A 21,428-nucleotide genomic window follows, 5' to 3' on the forward strand; every position below is an offset into this window, starting at 1 on the left:
AACGCACCATTTTGATATAAAAACAATAATGGATATTGTTGTTTCATACTGTGCAGGTACTATGGATACAAAGTTATGAAATAATGGATAAGTATTATTCTTTCTTTTAATAAAAATAAAATTAATATATTTTTTTTTTTCTGAAGAACATATTTAACTAATTTACTCATTGGGAGTTGAATGGAGTGAGGTTCAGGGAACACATTGCAAAAGTTATGAAAGTAACTCAGAGGATTGCTGCCAAAATGAAAAAGATACTGAAGTAGGGATAAGGAAATGAGAGCCATTACATATAACATTGATCAGCGCACACAAATGGATTACTGCATGCAGATCATCAGATACCTATGAGATAAGGAAATTTGGGGAAAGATCCAGAGGAAAGTGACTAAGTTTGTCTTGAGACTATGGAATGTTGATTCCGAGGATAGATTGAGGGAATATGAATTGTAGAGAGAAAGAGATGAGTGGAGAAATGATATGAGTGAAACTTATAAGTTAATAACAGGGTTTTTCAAACATACAGAGGGGATATTGCATAGGATTTTAGATGGTAGAAGAATAAGAGGTTTCCGTCTCTAAAGTTTCAAGTAAAAAAGCAGTGGCTGGTGTATAAATGGAATACACTCTGGTAGTGGATGTTGTGTTCACCAGTGGTGAATGTGGTTCATAGCAAAATATAACAGCGATAAATACGTGGGTGATCTGAAATGTTCTCGGCCTCGACCATAAATGGCAACACTATCGGCAAGATTTTTTTCTAAGTTGGTGTCATAAGCATTGATGCGAAATTGGAAGTCATTCTATCAAGTAGTTTTTTTTTTTATACAGCTGTCAGAAGCCAAAGTGTTGTCTGTATCCCTTTAAATGGATAAAATTGAATATCGTGAGGTTATAAAATTCTTTGTAAAAGAAGGTTTAACGGCAAAAGAAATTCATTCGAAGTTCATAAAAGTTTGTGGGCACTCTTCTCCTTAGTTTTCAACAATTAAGAAATGTGCTACCGAGTTTAAACGTGGCCGTACCAGCTTTGAAGATGATCCACGTGAAGGACTTCCGAAAAGTGTAACAACACCAGAAATCATTGATCAGTGCATAATATGGTATTGGATGACCGGTAAGTCAAAGTGCATGAAATTGCTGAGAATTTAGGCATTTCAAAAGAACGTGTAGGATACATTTTGCATGAAGAATTGCAAATGAAAACGTTTTGCACAAGATGGGTGCAAAAATGCACCCATCTTTTGGGTTGTGTTTTTGCTGACAGTGCTTGAACAAGAATTTGTGCATCAATTCATTACTGTGGATGAGACTTTAGAGGTTCAGGAGGAAAACTTGTTCCAAATACTGAGTACTCTATATGTCAGTAAAGCTGTGGGACTGGATGGTATTTCACCACAAGTTTTGAGAGAATGTGCTAAGGCACTGACAGTTCCTTTGACCTGGCTTTTCAATGAAAGTCTGGCTACAGGAAAGGTGCCCAGGGAATGGAAGGAAGGTAAGATAGTGTCATTGCATAAGGGCGGTAGCAGACTGGAAGTGTCTAATTATAGGCCAGTTTGTGTGTAATCAGTAGTTGTTAAGATCTTGGAGAAAGTAGTGAGGGACTGTACATAACATTACTCTCATCTGCCCAATGTTATCTGTGAGAGTCAACATGGATTTGTGAGGGTGCGCTCTTGTTTTAGTAATATGCTAGCCTTTTATTTTATAATAAAGTTACAAGAGCAGAAGATGAGGGAAAGGCATATACTGCTGTTTTCTTGGATTTAACGAAGGCATTTGACAGGATGCTACATGATAAGCTGATATTTAAGTTGCAGCAAATGGGTCTGGATGTCAGCTGGATTCAGGATTGGCTGTCCAATAGGTATCAGAGAGTTGTGTATGGTGGGGCAGTTTTAAGGAGGCAAAGGGTTACAAGTGGGGTCCCACAGGGCTCAGTACTGGAACCTATATTGTTTAACCTTTATATCAATGACATTGTCAGTGGATTGCAGGGGGATATTTAGTTGTTTGCAGATAATGTGAAGCTGGGAAGGGTTATTAGTAATGGTGCAGATGTGGTAGTCATGCAAGAGGATTTGAATAAGCTAGACAGATGGACAAATGAATGGGGGGGGGGTTGATTTAATGCAGAAAAATGTAAGGTCTTGAGGTTTGGGACACATCGATGGAATGCTGCATACTCTATTGTAGGAGATATACTGGAGGAAATAGGGAAGACAAAAGATCAGGGGTTGATGATTGATAGAAACCTGAAATTCAAGAGACATATTATTGCAAAGGTGGTGAAAGTAACACAGAGGATTGCTGCAATAAAGAGAAGGACGCTGACCTTCAGAGATAAAAGAGTTATCATTCCGTTGTATAAGACCGTATCGGGACAAAATTACACGGGATAAAATTGCACTGCAAAAATTACACAGGGACAAAATTACAGGGAAGAAATTACACAAAGAAAAAATTACACATAGATAAAAATTAAAAGGAAAAATGCACAAGTAAGAAATTACGAAATTAAGAAATTAAAAAAAAATTACACATAGATAAAAATACACTGAGAAAAAAATTAATTTCATAATTACGAAATTAAGAAATTACACAGGGAAGAAAAAACAAAGAAAAAATTACACATAGATAAAAATACATTAAGAAAAAAATTAAAAGGAAAAAATACACAAGTAAGAAATTACACATAAAATAAAATTTACCAAAAATTGTACAAAATTTATAACCAGCAAGGGGTAAACTAGTGCAGATTTTGGAAAGGGGATTAGGAAGGTGGTTGAGTTGGAAATGCAAAATGATGTACTGATTAGCTACCCTAATTAGTACTTACCTGAGATTTACAAGGAATAATTTCCTAAGGTAAAACCAATCGACAATTGTTAATCACCATGAACTGCTCAAGAATTTCTAAGAATTGTTTGGGTGAAGGTATATAAGTAAATTTTTGTCTTGCATTCTTCAGTTCTAGTTTATTTAGTGACTCGTAATACAACTAGTGTATAACGTGTGAGTTAATAAATTTTGTGATTAATTTTTTTAAATTAATTTTAAAAAATGAATTTACCCATGGCTGATTTTGAGTACGGTGTTAGTGATAAAGGTGATCAAATTATAATTTACAAAGAATTCAAGTTTGTTTGTCACCGTGAAACTGCTATCGGAACTATTCATTGGTATTGTGCAAAGTTTAGAACTTTACATTGTCGATCGCTGCTCCTTACCAGAGACAACAAGATTATCTGTGAGTCTTCAGAACACTGTCATGTTAATAGGACTTTTGAATCTGAAGCTCATCAACTTGCAAATCAAATGAAAAGAATAATGTTGAATCCAGGCACAACGGCTCGTGCCATTATAGCTAACAGTTTAGTGACTGCATCAGATGGATTAAAAATGTGCCTACCGAAGAAGAGCTCCATGACAAGGCAATTAAATATATCCAAAGCTAAAACAAGCAGAAATGTTCCGTCAAATCCAGATAACAAAAATTTTGAAATACCAGAGAAATACTCGGGGTGCTTAAGGGTCAAAGCTGTATAACTGAGAGGAGACCTCCACATAGCCTTTAAAGGAATGCGGAGAACCGACCAGGGCTTCTGACCTAATGTCCAATCCTCACCTTCTCGTGGTGCACCCTGTTGGGTATCTACTTTGATACTGAACGAACGAGGATGGGCTGGCAATTTGGGATTTAGCCGACCAAATTGTATTCTTATTGGTTAAACCAAAATAAAAAATGATGGTACAACATGACAAAATTTCATGCCGGCTGGGGCGTCGCCCGGTTAAACAAGGCCCCCGTTGTTTTCGCCAGGGAACCAGGGCGAACAGCGAAAAGTCAGCTACTGGAACAAATCTGAAAACAAACCCCAACTCAACATCACCAGAGTTAAAGATCGGTACTATCAACGTAAGAAGCCTGAATGGCAAAGAAATGGAGCTAGCTGAGGAATTAGATAAGTACCAGATCGACATAATAGGGGTGACTGAAACAAAAAAGACCAAAACTGGTGAGATGTTTCTGAGCAATAAATACAAAATGTTATATTCAGGCAATGACAATCAAGGAAAAGAAGGAGTAGCCATAGTATTCAACACAAAATACGAGGCTAATCTTCTTGAATGGCAGTCAGTCTCAAGTAGAATAATGTGGGCAAATATGAGAATGGGGAACTGCACAATGAGACTTATTTGTGCCTATGGTCCCACAGAAGGTTCTACTAAGGTAGAAGTGGAGGAATTTTTTGAGGCTTTAGAAAAAGCAACTGACACAATGAAAAAGGAAAAGTTGGTCCTTGTTGGGGATCTAAATAGCAGAGTAGGAAATGATTGTGAGACATACAAAAATATTTTGGGAAAATTTGGAGAAAAGAGCAAAGCTAATAATAATGGCAAATATCTGTTGGATTTCTGCTCAGGACATGGACTGGTTATTACTAACACCATGTTCCAACATAAAAATGTGCACAAATTCACATGGAGAGAAGAGGCTAGGAATAAGAAAAGTCTCATTGACTATGTTATTGTTGATAGTGATGTTTTCTCCCTGGTGCAGGACACCAGAGTGTACAGAGGATTTGAAATTGGAAGTGATCACTATTTAGTCTTGAGCAGGATAAAATTGAATACCATATTGAAAAGAATAACATGTAAGAAAGTTTTAAAGCGAATAAAAGTTGAACAGCTCTCAGATGTGAACTGTAGACTAAAATACAGAAATATTATTGAAAAGAAAATGAAAGAGTTTGAGAACTGGAATCAAACCTTGGAGATTCAGTGGCAAACTCTGAAGGAAACATTGATTGATTCTGCCAGAGAGGCATGTGGTGAGGTTGTGTGCAAGGATAAAAAAATCAGAACTCCCTGGTGGACACAGGAAGTTAAAGAGGCAGTGAAGGAAAAGAAGAAAGCATATCAAAAGTTCCTGGCAAATAAGTCAGCTTTTACTCTTACAGAATACAGAGACAAATGTAAGAAAGCTAAACAGTGTGTAAAACTAGCTAAACAAAAGTCATGGGAGGACTTTGGCAAGAATATAGAAAATAAATATCAAGAAGGTGGCAAAATATTCTGGAGGTTGTTGAAGAAGCTTAGGAATGGAGGAAAGAGTGCTGTAAAAGGAATTAGAGATGATAAAGGTGAAATGAAAACAGGAGAAAAAGATATCCTTGAAGTATGGAGTAATTACTTTGAAAAACTGCTAAATGAAACAAGCAGTGATGACAGCACAGTGATAAAAAACACTGACCAGGCATGCAGTCAGGAATACATATCCATACTTGAAGTAGAAAAAGCCATCAAAGGCTTGAAATGTGGAAAGGCAGCAGGAGTAGATGATATTCGACCAGAAATGCTGAAGTACGGTGGTATAAGAGTCTTACAGTGGCTGCACTGCATAGTTCAGAAAGCCTGGGCAGAGGGACGAATTCCCGATGATTGGAGTAGAGCTCTCATAGCACCCATATATAAAAAGGGAAATAAAACTGAATGTGAGAATTACAGAGGTATTTCCCTACTGAGTGTTCCTGGCAAGATCTATGCAAGTATACTTGAGAAACGGTTGAGAAGACTTGTGGAAGAAAAGCTTGGTGAAGAACAAGCTGGATTCAGGCCAAATAGAGGCTGCCAGGATCAGATCTTCAATTTACGACAAATAGTCGAGAAAGCATGGGAATATAACAAAGATCTGTATTTAAGTTTTGTCGATTTGGAAAAGGCATATGACAAGGTGCCAAGAGAGAAGCTATTCAATACGCTGCAGTTATATGGTGTCAATGGGGCATTATATCAAGCAATACTTAGTCTTTATTTGAGTTGTAAGTCAGCAGTTAGAATTGAAGGAAGTACAGGAAGATGGTTTAATGTTAAATCTGGTGTGAGACAAGGATGTACATTATCCCCTCTGTTATTCATTATCTATATGGATCACATTATGAAGGAATGTGGTATTAAACCTGATATCAAAATTGGAGATGTTAATGTCAGCTCTTTGCTTTATGCAGATGATCTTATACTTCTAAATAAATCCGCTACAAGTCTGCAAACTTCTCTGACTAAATTGAATAGCTGTTGTAATAGATATGGTATGAAGGTCAGCAATAAAAAGACAAAGACAATGAAAATAGGCAGAATCATTGAAAATGTCAACTGTGTTGTGAATGGAGAACCCGTGGAACAAGTAAAACATTTCAGCTACTTAGGCACAATTTTTACTGAAGATGGTAAACTAAATATAGAAATAGACAACAGAATCAGCAAAGCTGGTATCGTGGGAAGTCAATTGAATAAATTCATATGGAATAAGAAAGAAATTAGTCGGAACACTAAATTAGCTGTATACAAGAAAGTGTTCAAACCAATTTTAACTTATGGATCTGAGAGCTGGGTCAGAAGTAAAACACTTGACCAAAGACTAGAGACCGCAGATATGAGAGTCCTGAGAAAGATTAGAGGCGTGAACAGATGGCATCAATGGCAATATCATATTAAAAATGAGGATATTAGGAAAGAACTTGACATTGTCAGCATCCAGGAATGCGTTAGCAGAGCTAATCTCAGGTGGTATGGTCACTTAAATAGAATGGGAGAGGAAAGATTAGCAAAACAAGTGTTCTCTGCCAGGTTGGCAGGAAAACGACCCAGAGGAAGACCAAGATATAGGTGGATTGATACGGTACAAAGTGCCTTAGACGATAGAAATATAAGATTTGATAATGTTGGAGTCTTGACAAGTAACAGAGTGCTTTGGAGGAAAATTGTAGATAGGAAGTTAGTAATGATGTAATTTTTTCATGTAGTACTGTCATATCCTGTACACCCCTTGAGGGTACATGGCAGGAATTTGATGATGATGATGATGAGAGAAATACTCTAAATGGATTATTCATGATTCCGGGGCAGAAGATCCAGAATGTATAATACTAATTGGTCACAAGACTCTTCTAGATCAACTTGTAGTTAATGATTTTTGGCTAGCAGATGGTACATTTAAAGTGGTTCCAGAAATATATTATCAGTTATACAGTATCCATGTCCAATATGATTCAGGCGTTGCTTTTCCTTGTCTACTGGCTCCTCTACCAGGGGAAAAAGGACAAAATATACGTGAAGATGCTGAACATGTTACTGGAGAAACTTTCTCAAGCTTGACCACAAAAAATTTTGACCAATTTTGAAACAGCAGCGATGAATGTTTTCTGTGCTGTGTTTGAAAACATCAAAATTGGTGGCTGCTTTTTCCACTTATCACAATCCATTATACGCAAAGTAAATGAATGTGGAATAAAATCTCTATATGAATCCAATCAGTCATTTGCAGTACACATTAAAATGTTACAATCACTTCCACTTTTACCAGAAGAAGAGGTGTTAGAAACATTTTTAGAAGTTGCTGATCTGTTCTCTAATTTAGACAAATATAATGAACAAATCGAGCAAGTTCTCCTTTACTTTGAACGTACATATATTTGAAGTCGACAGCTCAGAAACAGCACTTATAGATAACCTCTATTCAATATTTCTACTTGGAACCATAGACACTCTGCACCCAACTGTATAGCTAGAACTACAAATTGTATCGAAGGATGGCGCCATGGACTTCAGTCACTCTTTCACTGTTCCCATCCAACTGTTTGGAAATTTTTGGATAACATTGTTAAAGAATTATCTTTACAACATACAAACTATTTGCAGCATTTAACTGGTCAATGAAACCCAGGATGTCATAGGTACATTTCGTTAAAACAACGTATTTCAAATATTGTACAAAATTATGACTCTAATAGAAGATTGGATTTTTTGCATTGTATAGCTTATATCACTTAGTGTTTGTTTTTTATGATTTTTTAAAATAAAAGTAATTTTTGCAATATTAAGAAAGTTTATGTGTTTAATTTGACAACAAAATACCAATAATATTTTAATCGAATTAAAGTCAACAGGTAGGTCTTATAAAGTATTATAAAATTATCGGAACTCTTATCTGAAAATAAATATAAAATTCATCATAAAAATTTAAAAACTCTAAAGTAAAAAACTTCGCTGCGAATATTCAAATTTGTGTAATTTTTTCTTAGTATATTTTTATCTATATGTAATTTCTTCCTTGTGTAATTTTGGCAGTGTAATTTTATCCAATGTAATTTTAACATGTAACTGTATAAGACCCTGATCAGACCACACTTAGACTATTGTTCTCAGATTTGATCCCCAGTATTTGAAGGGGATAAATTAACTGTGGAAAGGGTACAAGAGGCAGATAACAAAGACAGTTTCAGGACTGTACAATGTTAGTTATGAGGATCGGCTGAGGGAATGTGGATAGAAGGAGAGGTGAGATGATTGAGATTTTTAAACTGTTGAGAGGTGGTTACAGGGTTGACACTGGGGAGTTCTTTTGCTTGGTTGAACAGTGGGAAGGAGTGATGACAAGGGGCCATCCCTGGAAGTTACGAAAGGAAATTGTGAGCAAGAGGGTGAGGAGTGGTTTCTTTGCATGGAGGGTGGTTGAACCGTGGAATGCATTGCCTGATAGAGTGGTGAGAGCGAGAATGGACAATGAGTTTAAGGAGTGGTATGATATACTTTGTTTCCTAGGAGGGACCTCCCACAATGAGTCTTGATAGACTTGTGTTTCCTAGGAAGGACCTCTTGTGATGAGTCTCTAGACTCCTTGGAGGCCTAAATAATAATAATAATAATATTGCACACAAAACCTATCAATCAAACCGTACTTTAAACTCATCCACTGTATCCACATTCACCACAATGTAAGGCAATACATTTCACTTACCAACCACTCTCCATGTAAAGAATCTGCTCCTTGTGCCTATGCTCACACCCTCCTTATACAGATTTGAGGAATGTTCTCTTGGTCTACCCCCTTCCCTCTCTTATTCTATGAAAAATTTCATTTTCCTCCTATTCACAAGGCTTTGCAAACTGCATTCTCTCAATCTGTCTTCATATCCCACATCCCAAAGACCCGTTACCATGTTAGTCAGTCTTCTCTGGACCCTTTCCAACATATTCTCCTCACCATGAAAACCGAGAACAAATGCATGTACAATAATCCATATGAGGCCTGATCAAGACCTTATATAATGACACCAGAACCACTTTATTTTTGCATGTTAAGGTGGCTACATCATTGCCATAATTGTCCACCTTGATTTTGTCAACCACCTCTCCAAGGTCTTTTGTCTCCTTACCAAAATTTCCCCATCAAGTGTATACTTTGCATCCTTTTGTTGCCTGCTAAATTTCAGAATCTTGCATTTTGCAACATTGAACTGACAGTTCTATACTGTTGTCCACTACATCTCAAGTCCTCCTGTAAGGCCGTAACATCTGCTTGATTACTGATCACTCTCTCCAGCTTTCCTTCATCTGCAAACAGTTGTATATCACCAGATAAACTCATTCCAATATCATTAATATCCAAATTAAATAACAATCATCCCAAAACAGACACCTGGACCACAACGTTAGTTATTTTCATTTCGCAGATATTGCCCATCCATACACAACTTTCTGAGCACCATAAATTAAAGATACCAAGAAATTACATACTTGGTTTAATCTTTTATCTAAGTGTAAGCAAACAAGTTTGCACCTGAACTATTTTCAGGACTGGGGAAACTCATATAAAAAAGCTTATGACATTCTCTAATCCAAAGTATTTTAATACTCTGGATTAGAGAACATTGTTGGAAGTTTTTCCCCTTGGTTAATAATAAGATGTGATACCTTTTGGCAACTCGGATATGAAAATATGACTTCTGCACTACTTCAACCTTAGTATCACCTCTGGGTCTGGCTCCCACTGATGAGACCTCAATATAGTTCGAAACCGGTCTGGGTAGTGGCCTTCCCATAATGCATAGCATTATACATGTCCGTCAGAAGATGTGCTTTGCATTATGGGATACTAAGTCAAGTGATGTGAAGTCATGAGCTTTTTTATACGAGTTGCTCCAGTCCTGAAAATAGTTCAGGCGTAAACCTGTTTGCTTACACTTGGATAAAGGATTAAACCAAGTATATAATTTTTTTGGTATCTTTAATTTATAGTATAATCAAATGGAAAAATTTCCAACAATGTTGCTGAGAGCCAGTTGCCTATGCATCTCACTAATCTATCATCTCATTCCATCTGATCTAGTTTAGTTACCGGCTTGTGATGTGACAATCTATCAAAAGCCTTTATCAAATCTAAGTATATCATTGTATGTATTTACCTTGTCCAATACATTCTTCACCTTGTTATAGTACATAAAGCAAGTTGATAAAATAATATCTCCCTTTAACAAACCCATGTCGAAAAGCACAGAGAATACTACTGTTATCAATCCAATTTTGTATCCTAGCTCTCACTAACCTCTCCAGTACCTTACCTACAACCCCAGATATGCAGCTCATCCTATAATTTGTAGCCTTAGCCTTATAGCACCTTTGTGAAGTGGAACAATTTTACCTTCCTTTCACTCCTTTGGTATTTGTGCTGTTGCAGGGCTCTAGTTAAACAGGTAAGCCGTTTAACTAGAGCCTGGAAGGTCGGTGCTTACTCCCTGGAATATTCCCATAAAACACATAGTAATATGTCACCAAGCCCTATTGCATTATTGACATCTTGCTTACTTAACTCCTCATATAGCTCTTGCTTGTTCAACAGTAAGTCTTCTTTCATTTCATTCTCATAGAGCTTCTGATTTTACACTGAGGATGAAACACTGATGAAATGCTCACTGAATACAGTGACTATGTCCTCTGCAGCAGTTACCAATCTCCCACTTTCATTCATTATCATCTTGTCCTAATCATTCTTCTTTCTACTTGCCACACATTGAAAAAATTCCCTAGGGTTTACCTTATTCTGATTTGCTAATTTCTGCTCATACTGTACTTTTGATGTCCTTACTAACTGAGTCACTTTCCTGCCCCTATCTTTATACTCTTCATGCAGCTGATTGTTACCATTATTCATCTTGTACTATGAGCACTAATGGGGAGGGATGTGCAATATACAGCCTCTCCCTCTCAAGTCAACCCCACCTTCCTGCAGTATGGCTTTTTTTCCACAAAAGGAGCTGTGGGTTTGCAGCAAGCATTCCCACTGCAAATGGATACTTTCCTAGATGAAGGAAATGCTAACTAGATACTATGTGGTAGATGTTCTTGATCTTCCAGTGGAAATATCATCTAGCTTATTGGAGGTCTAAAGTGACAAATGCCATGTTTGGTCTACAGATAAGGGATTCTAGTTTCTGTTTCTCACTCAGTCCTCTCTTCTCTATGCAACGTGAGTAGTACCTTTCAAGGCCATGACATACTTAGAGACCCATAACCTCCTTAATTTTGATAGTACATCAGTCAAAGCAGTGATGCTGCAGGCCAGCCGCCATTAAGTACACCTGTCAGTATCGAGTCAGGAGGTTTCCCGATCAACTGGTGCATATCCTGCTGCCACATACTTGTGCCTGAAGAAGGAGTCTGAGTAGTGGTATGTTTGGGGGTACTGTTGAAGCTGCATCATGGTATGGAGACTTGTTTCTCTCTGTATGAAAGCTATGTCCGAGATATATTTTTCCACTAATTACAATTAAACTTATGAAGGTTCCTACAAACAGTGGCAGTAACACTGTGACAAAAATGAAGCTCTCTCACAAACCACATCAAAAAAAAAAAAGCCACATCACAAACAGAAACAACACAAGAACCAAGCCAGAATCTCTTCACTAAAAATTCACTTTCATATCCACTTTACTAACATCTGTGGCATTAACACAAACATAAATGATGTTCACCACCGCCACTTGCAGTCTACCAGACATCCTATTCCTGAAAGAAACCCATATTGCAACTGCATCTCCCTTCCACATCCAGTGTCCAAACTACACACTTCACAATTCTTTTCACCACAAAGGTGACATCTGTGCCTTTGTGAAATCCGACATAGCCTGCCAGAGAATGGCTAATTTAGAATCCTCTGCTTTTGGCATTCTCTGGCTCAAGGTTTCCTTGCCCCATTTAGTAAGATTCATTTGATGCATTTACTGGTCTCCAAATACTAATGTCCATTCTGACCTCTTCACTTTCCTTTCCACAAAACTCGACCATCTACAATCCAGCTATCCAAATAGTGATATCTTCCTGTGTGACCTCAATGTCGACAATCCAAACTGGCTCCCCTATTCCAACACCACTGGCCAAATGGATTTGGAGCAGAAGTCTTTGCCATAAGTAACAACCCCAACTGTACATCTACCTACTCGAATTCATGATAACCCACTTCAACCTACAAATACTCTTGGTCTCTTTTTGACCAGTTCCTTCCAGATGCACTGTAGAGGTTGCCTCTCCTCTCGGAAACTCTGTCCATAATCTTGTACAAGTCTTCTCTCTCATAGAATGCCCCTCCCATTCTCTGGCACCACAAAGAAGCCAACTGGGATGACCTCCAGAATTTCCACTCGTTTTCTCCTTAGTCTGACTACTGTTTCTGCTCACCTGACCCTAACACCTGCTGTGAAAGAGTTACAGAAATTATTCTCACTGGCATGAAGACCTTCATCCCCAATGCAAGGACAGCACGATCCTCATCTGCTTTCCAAGCCCTGGTTCAACCAAAAGTGACTGATGCAGTCAAAGAAAAAAATTTAGCTTATGCAAGTGGTTCAATTCAAGAAACTCCAGCTTTATATCCTGCATACACCAAAGCACACAACACATGCAAATCAGTCATCAGAAGATCCAAATCTGATTTCATAAAGGCCAACAGCAAAAAACTTGCCTCTCAATCATCATTTGCTGTCCTTTACAAACTGTAGAACTCAAGAAATTAATTTTCCTTTTTCCCAAATGCTATCTCTTCATTCTGATTTATACTGCCATAATTATAATCACCCTTCTCTTGTTCACTAATCCAAGTTACTAATACATTTCTTCACCACTGCCTTCCACATTCCCTGGCCCATAGCAATATCCAATGAAATATCTCTCTCTTCTTATCCTTTCTATCCTCGTGAAAAATACTGTATCCTTATATTTCTATTTCCGTCAGGATTTTCACTAAATCCAACAATTTTGGGGCAAATAAACTCAATGTGTGGAACAATTTTATCTCCCTTATTTCTAATGTTCTTGGCATTCGTAAATAAACATAGCATTTCACTTTTAAGTCTATAACCAGTTCTACTCAAGCCACCTGCTTGTTGTGATTTCTTCACCATGCCACTTGCCCAGTCACCTTTATCACTGCTTACCCCCATATATCTCCTCAGTCTCAATTCCCTTCCCCACCCCACCTACTCACATACATCCTAATCAATTCCATTCTTATGCTGATCATCCCTATATATACATTCACTACTACTTTCAACATCCACTCTCCTTATGTTGTGTTTCCCTGTCCAAGAGGAACAGGGAAATAGCCCTTTCCTTTTTCCTGTTCTTCTTGCATTCCCATTATCTGTAATCTTCAATTCTTCTTCTTCTTCTTCTTTCACACTGCCTTATCCCATGTTAAACGGGGTCGGCGCACGAATCTTTTTTCGTGCACCGAAAAAATCTGTAATCTTCAATATACAAATTAAATAGCCATAAATAGCCATGATCTAAGTACTAGATGCTACACCTCCATATGGTATTCTTTGAAGTCTGTTCATCAATCACACTCTTATCTGATATCATTCATTTTACATCCATCCACATTTATTCCATTTCATGTAATAGTTTCATGCAGTATCCTCTCAGATGCCTTTGCAAGGTCCAGTGTTATCATCATTGGCCATTTGCTTCATCCAACTCAAAAGTCACTTTCATGTTCCTTACCTTCACTAGTATATATTACATATGATATGTAAGTTTCTACAATTTACCTTTTTCTTAATTGCAGAATTAAAAACTGATTTTCTGGTTTTTCTTTAAATAAAGTTTTTGGGAGGAAAAAATCCTGCTTGCTTATGCCAAAGATCAGTTAATCAGCAAACCAGCAGGAGGAAGACTAACATAGTGAAATGTTACCACAATAATCCTTTACAGAACAGTGTTGTCCTCCACAGAGTATCACATGTCATCCTTCCATCCATTCTTGAATTCTGCCTCTGACAACTTCTCCAGTACCTTAATCACTACTCTTAGATACTGATGGGTCTTTCTTGGGGCCTCCTTTATGGAAAAGAACTATTTTGTTCTCTTTCCACTTTCTTGCAATGTTACCAGAGCTGAGACTAACATTGTGATCAGAGTTACTGCTAATTCCTTTGCACATTCTTGCAATATACAAACCAACTAATTCCATGGCCACAATTCACATTAAGTTTCTGCAATACCTTAAGCATTTCCAATTTATCCATATTTCTTCTCACATCAATCTCTGTATCACATCTGGTGCTGAAGTATAACTACCTGGATGACACACCTTTGAAAAGCAATCATTCAGCATCTCACCTATTTCATTTATTTTGTCACCTCTACAATCAGCACCCCACTCATTAAAATTATTCTTCCATACTCATTCTTTCTTTTACTTGTGATGTGGCAAAAGAGCATTTTATCTCCTTAAGATTCATTATGAGAACAGATGAAACAAATGCAAACTTCAAAACTCAGTAAATATAAAATATGAAAGAAGCAAACAAATTAATATGAGAATTTTTATAATTATAGATACAAAAAGGATTTTACAACTCATGACATAGAAATGTGGTCAGCAAGGGTGAGAAGTCTAGGTTTTTCTCATCATGCTGATGAGTAAGTGCACTGTTGCCAGTGTGAGTAATAAGTGTTTCTTCAGTGAATGAATTCAAGGAAAGGTAGGATAGACAATGTGTAGTTTTAGGGTGCTTCTTGCAATAGGTATGTGAAAGTTTGTGGCCAATAATAATAACAATAATTGTTCATCTTTGTTTGTGTCATGTGGTGATCAGTTTGAAGTATGAACTGGACTTTTTAAACATGAATCCCATAGAAGGTTTTAAATTTATAGTTCAAGGTTGGATAATTCTGAATATCTGTTCTAAATGCCAAACATGAAAGTTTTATGGCAATAAAACAGCTGCCACCCTGAAGACTTTCACAAACATCCATACCACAGTGAAATTCAAATCCACAGCATATTAGTTGGAGAATAAAGATGCTAGCCACTTTACCAACCAGGCTGGCTATGTAGAGATATTCTGTAATCATATGTTGCATTAGTTATTACCCTTATTAATGCCCTTTCTCTTTATTATACGGAAAATTACATTTATTGAAACTTTCTAATTTGAAAAATTCCTCTTTTTTAAATAAAATTTAGCATGCCAAAGGACAGCTTTCATGAGGATGAAAATATTTCTTTAATTAAAGAGGAAGAAGAAGAGAAATTTGAAAACACAGAAAATCGCAGGTTAAAGAAAACTTCAGAGCGTTTTAAAGTAAGTGATTATATATCATTATTATCTTCATCATCAAACTGGCATATACAGCTGAGGATCTAATAGATCTAATTCCCTTTCCCCACCACAAAAAACGTACCTCTCTGCCAATTTATTACTGCTGTTTCAGCAGTTTTGTCACTGATTTGAATTTTTGTTATTAGTTGATAGTATATTGGTTGTCAGTACTACAAAGCAGTAAAACATGTGAGGGTCCACTTTCTTCCAAGAAAAATCGGAGCTCTATGGAACATCAGACGTGTTTCACCTTAGAGAAATCATCATATACTGTTGCATTATTTTCATTAGATCTTCATGGAAACATAAGCCTCACTGCATGGGGTTTGCTTGTGTATTAGTATATCTAATATGTTATACCTTATCTAGCATTTCCTTTTGCTTACCCATCACTTTTTTTTTTTCTTTCTAGATTGAGTTTGAATTTATTAATAACAGATATACCTATATGTAGTCTTGTGGTAACATTTCACTATGTTAGTCTTCCTCCTGCTAGTCTAACATAGTATAGGTTTGTTTCTAGTTACCAACTGTTTCTAAATTTTTAAAAAACTATTTCTAGGTCTTTTTTTCGGATGGTCTGCTGATTAACTGATCTTTGGCATAAGTAAGCAGGATTTTTTCCTCCCAAAAACTCTATTTAAAGAAAAACCAGAAAATCAGTTTTTAATTCTACAATTAAGAAAAAGGTAAATTGTAGAAACTCACATATATGTAATATATACTAGTGAAGGTAAGGAACATGAAGTGGCAGCAGTTTTCTGCTGTAATCTCATCATCCTTATTGCTACAGATCATCTGTAGAAATGCATATTTGAATATCTGAGTGGGTAAAGAGAAGAGTGACTTAGATAGTGTTGTTGCTGAGGTGTTGAATATAAAGAGGGATTGAGAGGTATAATTTACAGAGCCTTTTGAATAGGAAGAGGAAGAAAGTTGATATAATTTGATTAGAAAGCGGTTGCTACTAGATTAACGTGGAAGATTTCTTAACTGTGTGGAAAGGCTTATGTGTTCGTCGCACATGTTGATTGGATTTTAACGGCATAGATGTGAACACAGATTGATAAGAAAATAACTATTTATTGACTTAATTGCTAATATTTCGCTGGTATTCTATCCAGCATCTTCAGAGCACACATAAACAAAGTTTGTTACAGTAGTTGGGAGCAGTATGAGTAATTGTAACGTGCAACACAAAGACTAAAGTCCTAATTAGACACCATCTAAGTTGGAAAAAAAATATCAGAGAGAAAAAGAAGGTATAAATCTCCCAAATCTTTGGTAGATTTATACAGCCATACTTGTTGAGGTTTGGAGTATGTTTCAAGGCTTCTGTTGATTCTAGGAACAACCTCTCTGACTTGTAAAAAGTCAGATATTATTAATATTAATATTAATACTTTTAATTAGTATTAATGCTTATAAAAAGTCAGATATTAATAATATTAATATTAATACTTTTTTTACAAGTCAGAGAGGTTGTTCCTGGAATTAACAGAAGCCAAACCTCAACAAGTATGGCTGTGTAAATCTACCAAAGATTTGGGAGACAGTCATCCTAAGACCAAATTAATACCTGCTTTCTCTCTCTCTCTCTCTCTCTCTCTCTTTTTTTTTTTTTTTTTTTTTCAACTTAGATGGTGCCTAATTAGGACTTTAGTCTTTGTGTTGCATGCTAAAATTACTCATACTAGTCTCACTCTTACACTGGATTGCAGCTGTCATGCTACTGTAACAAACTTTGTTTGTGTGCTCTGAAGATGCTGGATAGAATACCAGAGAAATATTAGCAATTAAGTCAATAAATTGTTATTTACTTATCAATCTGTGTTCGCATCTATACCATTAAAATTGAATCAAAATAATGTGGAAGATGTTTTTACAGAATGGAGAAAGAGAGAGCCTTGGAACAGGATGCGAGCAACAAAAATTGTTGCTCGCTTCTGGATTCTCTCCACAACTTCATCACCATGGAACCTGGGAGTCCAGATCTATGTGCAGTAGTCCAGGTGTGGTCTTATTAAAGCCTTATATAGGGGAACAACAACTTCTCTGTTTCTGCTTGTTAGAGTGTTCCTCAACAACCACGTAATCTGATGTGCTGTTTTGGTTACATTTGCAATATTCCCTCTAAACTTCAACTCCCTATCTACATTCACATCAAAGTCTTTGGCCTCATCAGTTTCCTGTAGTTCAGTTCCATCAATAGCTTCTGAATTGTTCCCAAAGTGCATCACCTTACACCTGGCCATGTTAAACTGGCAGCCATTTACCTTTATCCATACTGCTAGTCTGTTTGAGTCTTCCTGCAGGATCTGTGCATCACCTTTATTTGCCATTGCCCTTCCCAGTTTAGCATCAGCAAACAAATGAACATTTCCTGTCAGATCATTTCCTATATCATTGATATACAAATTTAACAACAGAGGATCGAGTACTGAGGTCTGTGATACACCACTGATCACTTGCCTTCTCCTGGACTTATCTCCTCCATAAACTACTGTTTGATATCTCTCCATCCACCCTCTTATCCAATTCACCATATTCACATCTCTCCCCATTTGCTCCAATTTACAATAGAGTTCTATGTGGAATCTTGTCATATGCTTTTGCAAAGTCTAGCAATATCATTGAGTATCCATTTCCCTTATTCAATCCATTGTCACTTGATTATAAAAAAGTAAGCAAATTGCTATAGCAAGACCTACCCTTCACAAAGCCATGTTGTCACTTAGAGTATCATATTCCTATCTGCTCAGTCCTAAATTCTGTCTTTCACTAATTTCTCCAATGCCTTAACCACCACTCCTGAGATGCTGATTGGCCTATAATTTGTCAGTTCTTTCTTAGAGGCTCCTTTATGCAATGGGACTATTTTGTCCTCTTTCCACTCCATTGGCATCTTCCCATGACTGAGGTTTAAATTAAAGCTTTTTTTTTTCTTTTTTCTTTTTTTTATATGTGGTTCTTACCGACAAAATATTATTATAAACTTATAGTACATCTTGTACTGTGGGTGGGCTACAGATTTTTATTGCCATTTTTTTAATCAATTTTATATATTTTTTGTAATTTTTTTATTTATTTTTATATAGTCTGGAAACCTGTTCTGACCAAATATGGAACTTTTTTTCAAGCCATTTAGGTCTCCAATAAGCAGGGTAATGGTTTCACAATGGGCAATGAAATTCATCTCCCACCAGCTTGGTCAGAGGAGTTTATTCTCTTTTGCAGTCTCCTAATACATGGGGCAATATGCCATCTAAATCCCATGGCTGTGTTCATATTGAGGTTCTACAATAGTTTAAGCACCTCCATTCTTTCATCCTCTGTTCTCCTATCACATCTGGCACTGCAATTGTCACCACCTAGATGGTACCCCCCCCCCCCCCCGCAAAATGCTCACTCAGCAGTTCAACTATTTGGTTTGGTTCTGTTACTTTCCCCACCATCAACACTTTTTAAAATCATCCTTCCATAGCCATTCCTCCTTTTGCTTGCCACACAGTGAAAGAAACTCCTTAGGGTTCCTTTTGGCCTTATCCCTAGCTTTCTCTTGTAATTAGCTTTGGCCCTGCTTGCATTACTCATCACCTTTCTTGCCTGTGCTTTATACTGCTTATGGGCATGTTGTATACATCTTTTTCTTTATAATCCCTCCACAACCTTTTCTTTGTGTGCAACTCCTGCTTAATGAAGTTCTTCATCCATCTAACACCCACCTGATTTATTCCCTCTGACTCTAGGTATACATTCAGGTACTGCTTTCTTCAAACACTCTTTGATGACCTCTCATGCATAAACATCTCTCTCCTCCAAATTCTTATGCCATTGCTCTGCTGAAAGCTGTCTCCTCAGCTTGTCATAATCACCTGCTTTGTAGTTCCACATATATCCCTTCTTAATTGAAAATTCTGTAACATTCTCAAAAGTCAAGAATACATGATCACTTTCTCCAAGTATAGGCAGCATAGCTACATTGGTTAGTGTTAAGTTTTGATCTGATGCAATGATCAGATCCAGCACTAGTGAACCTTGTGTCCCCCTCTATTACATGTTGCCTCAGATAATTATCTCTCAGCCACTGTATAAATTCCATTTTCTTCCCTGCCTATAACCATTCATCCTTCCAATCTGTGTCCCCATAGTTGAAATCTCTGATAATAATTACTTGACCTGTACTCATCATGCTAATTTGTAAGTGCATGTCATCTGCATTCTCCAGTATACCCTGGATTATAGCAGGAACCGATTACATATTTAGTCCTGTTGGCTTCTATCTGACACCAGATAGCCTCAAATGAATTGCCTGCTGAATCCCTGTTCCCCTGATTCTTAGCAAAACTCCTCTCCCATCCTGTTCCTTCTTTCCTCTCTGAAGACTATATCCCTTGCACTCTAATCTTATAACCATATCAGCCTCAGTCAATCATGTCTCACTAATGCCTATAACTTTTGGCCAGTTCTTCTAACCAATGCCAAAGGATTAGTTTCACTGTAATCCTACAACCTCCTTAACACCTTATATTTACTCTATATAGCTGAGTAAAGTTAACCTGGAGTACTACATTTTACATCATGTGATCACTTTTCCACTTACTAACTTCTAGGTTGTCTGGACTCGCACTCATCTGCATTCCCCCCCCCCATAAACATTCTAGTTTTCCTGACTAGAATGTTTATAAGGGGGGAGAATGCAGGTGAGCAAGTCATGCTAATGATTCGAACTCTCACTGCACAACACTTTCTCAAGACTCTTGACACCAAATTCATTGAGATGCAAACCACCCACACTATATAAATCCTCCTTCCTTCCATAAAACTCATTCCACAAGCTCCATACCATTCCTCCTGCACAATCTGTGCACTGACTCATTTGCAATCATAGCTCTCCATCTCGGTTTGCCTCTATCGTATCATAGCAATAGACTCGCACCTTTTACTTTCTCACTCTTATTTGCATGCATTAGCAACTCTTTCATGTCTTTTCTCATATCATATTTGTCGCCTGCTAAATCATTTGTACCAGCCAAAATAAGCATCTCTTTCATCTTAACTATCTGCTTATTTACAGCATCACTGAGCTCCTTTATCTTACCTCCAGAGTAACATGATTTTGTCACGATCTCCTCAAGGACTTCTCGTATTAATGAATCACCATACAGAATCTGATCTTTATTTTTGTGCTTTCGCTCTATCATGCTCTGTTTTCTCTCCCCTTTCTTTCACTTCTATATCATACCATCCACCAGGTGTTTTTCTCACTACTCAATTTCAAATTTTGTTCTGTGAAGAACTCCACATAAGTGATCTATCCTTTCCACTAACATCTGGTCATTCTCTCCATTTTCCACCACATAATAGTTACTCATACTGCTTGCAAAATGAACTATGCCAATCGCATTATCACACATTTCGTCTTTCAACTCATCACTATCACTCTTCTTACTCTCTTCACCAACACCAGTTAAGCTTGGCAAGTGCAAGAAGAATGATTGTTATGGGAGATTTTAACTACAGCAGTATAAATTGGAGAGAGGAAGATACATGTCACAATAGGGGAATGGAATTTCTAGAATTCTTGAAGGACAAATGTCTTAGGCAACATGTAACAGAGGGAACAAGAGGTTCCAGAGTTTTGGATTTGGTTATAGCATCAGAAGAGTTGATAATAACTGAGATGACATCTCTCCCACCAGTTGGAGAGAGTGACCATATGGTTTTGACTTGGAAAATGAATAGACATGCAGGAGTATCAAAGAGATGGGAACTTATGTGGAATTATAAAGCAGGTGATTATAATAGTCTAAGACGTCAACTTCGGGAAGTTTCATGAAGGGAGGAATTGGAAGGCTGGGATATCACTAGTGCGTGGGAAATTGTGAAAGAATATTTGTTAGCAGCAACGGTAAGTTGTATTCCATGAGTGAAGAAGAGGACACAATTTGAACACAATGTGAAAAAGAGGCTATGGAAGAG

At 37.1% G+C, this 21,428-nt stretch overlaps 1 protein-coding gene across 1 annotated transcript in view; it reads left to right on the plus strand.

Annotated features, from left to right (window-relative positions):
* LOC150106392 (uncharacterized) overlaps positions 1–21,428 on the plus strand; it is a 264,780-nt gene that overhangs the window by 111,352 nt on the left and 132,000 nt on the right. Inside the window, exon 9 of the mRNA XM_090392418.1 lies at positions 15,311–15,428. Within this exon, the coding sequence (XP_090248544.1) occupies positions 15,311–15,428 (118 nt within the window). The remainder of the gene's footprint in view (positions 1–15,310; positions 15,429–21,428) is intronic.

The sequence above is a fragment of the Typopeltis vanoorti genome, chromosome 5, assembly GCF_054136105.1.
Source record: "Typopeltis vanoorti isolate ZY-2024b chromosome 5, IOZ_Tvanoo_1.0, whole genome shotgun sequence".
NCBI classification, from domain to species: Eukaryota; Metazoa; Arthropoda; class Arachnida; order Uropygi; family Thelyphonidae; genus Typopeltis; species Typopeltis vanoorti.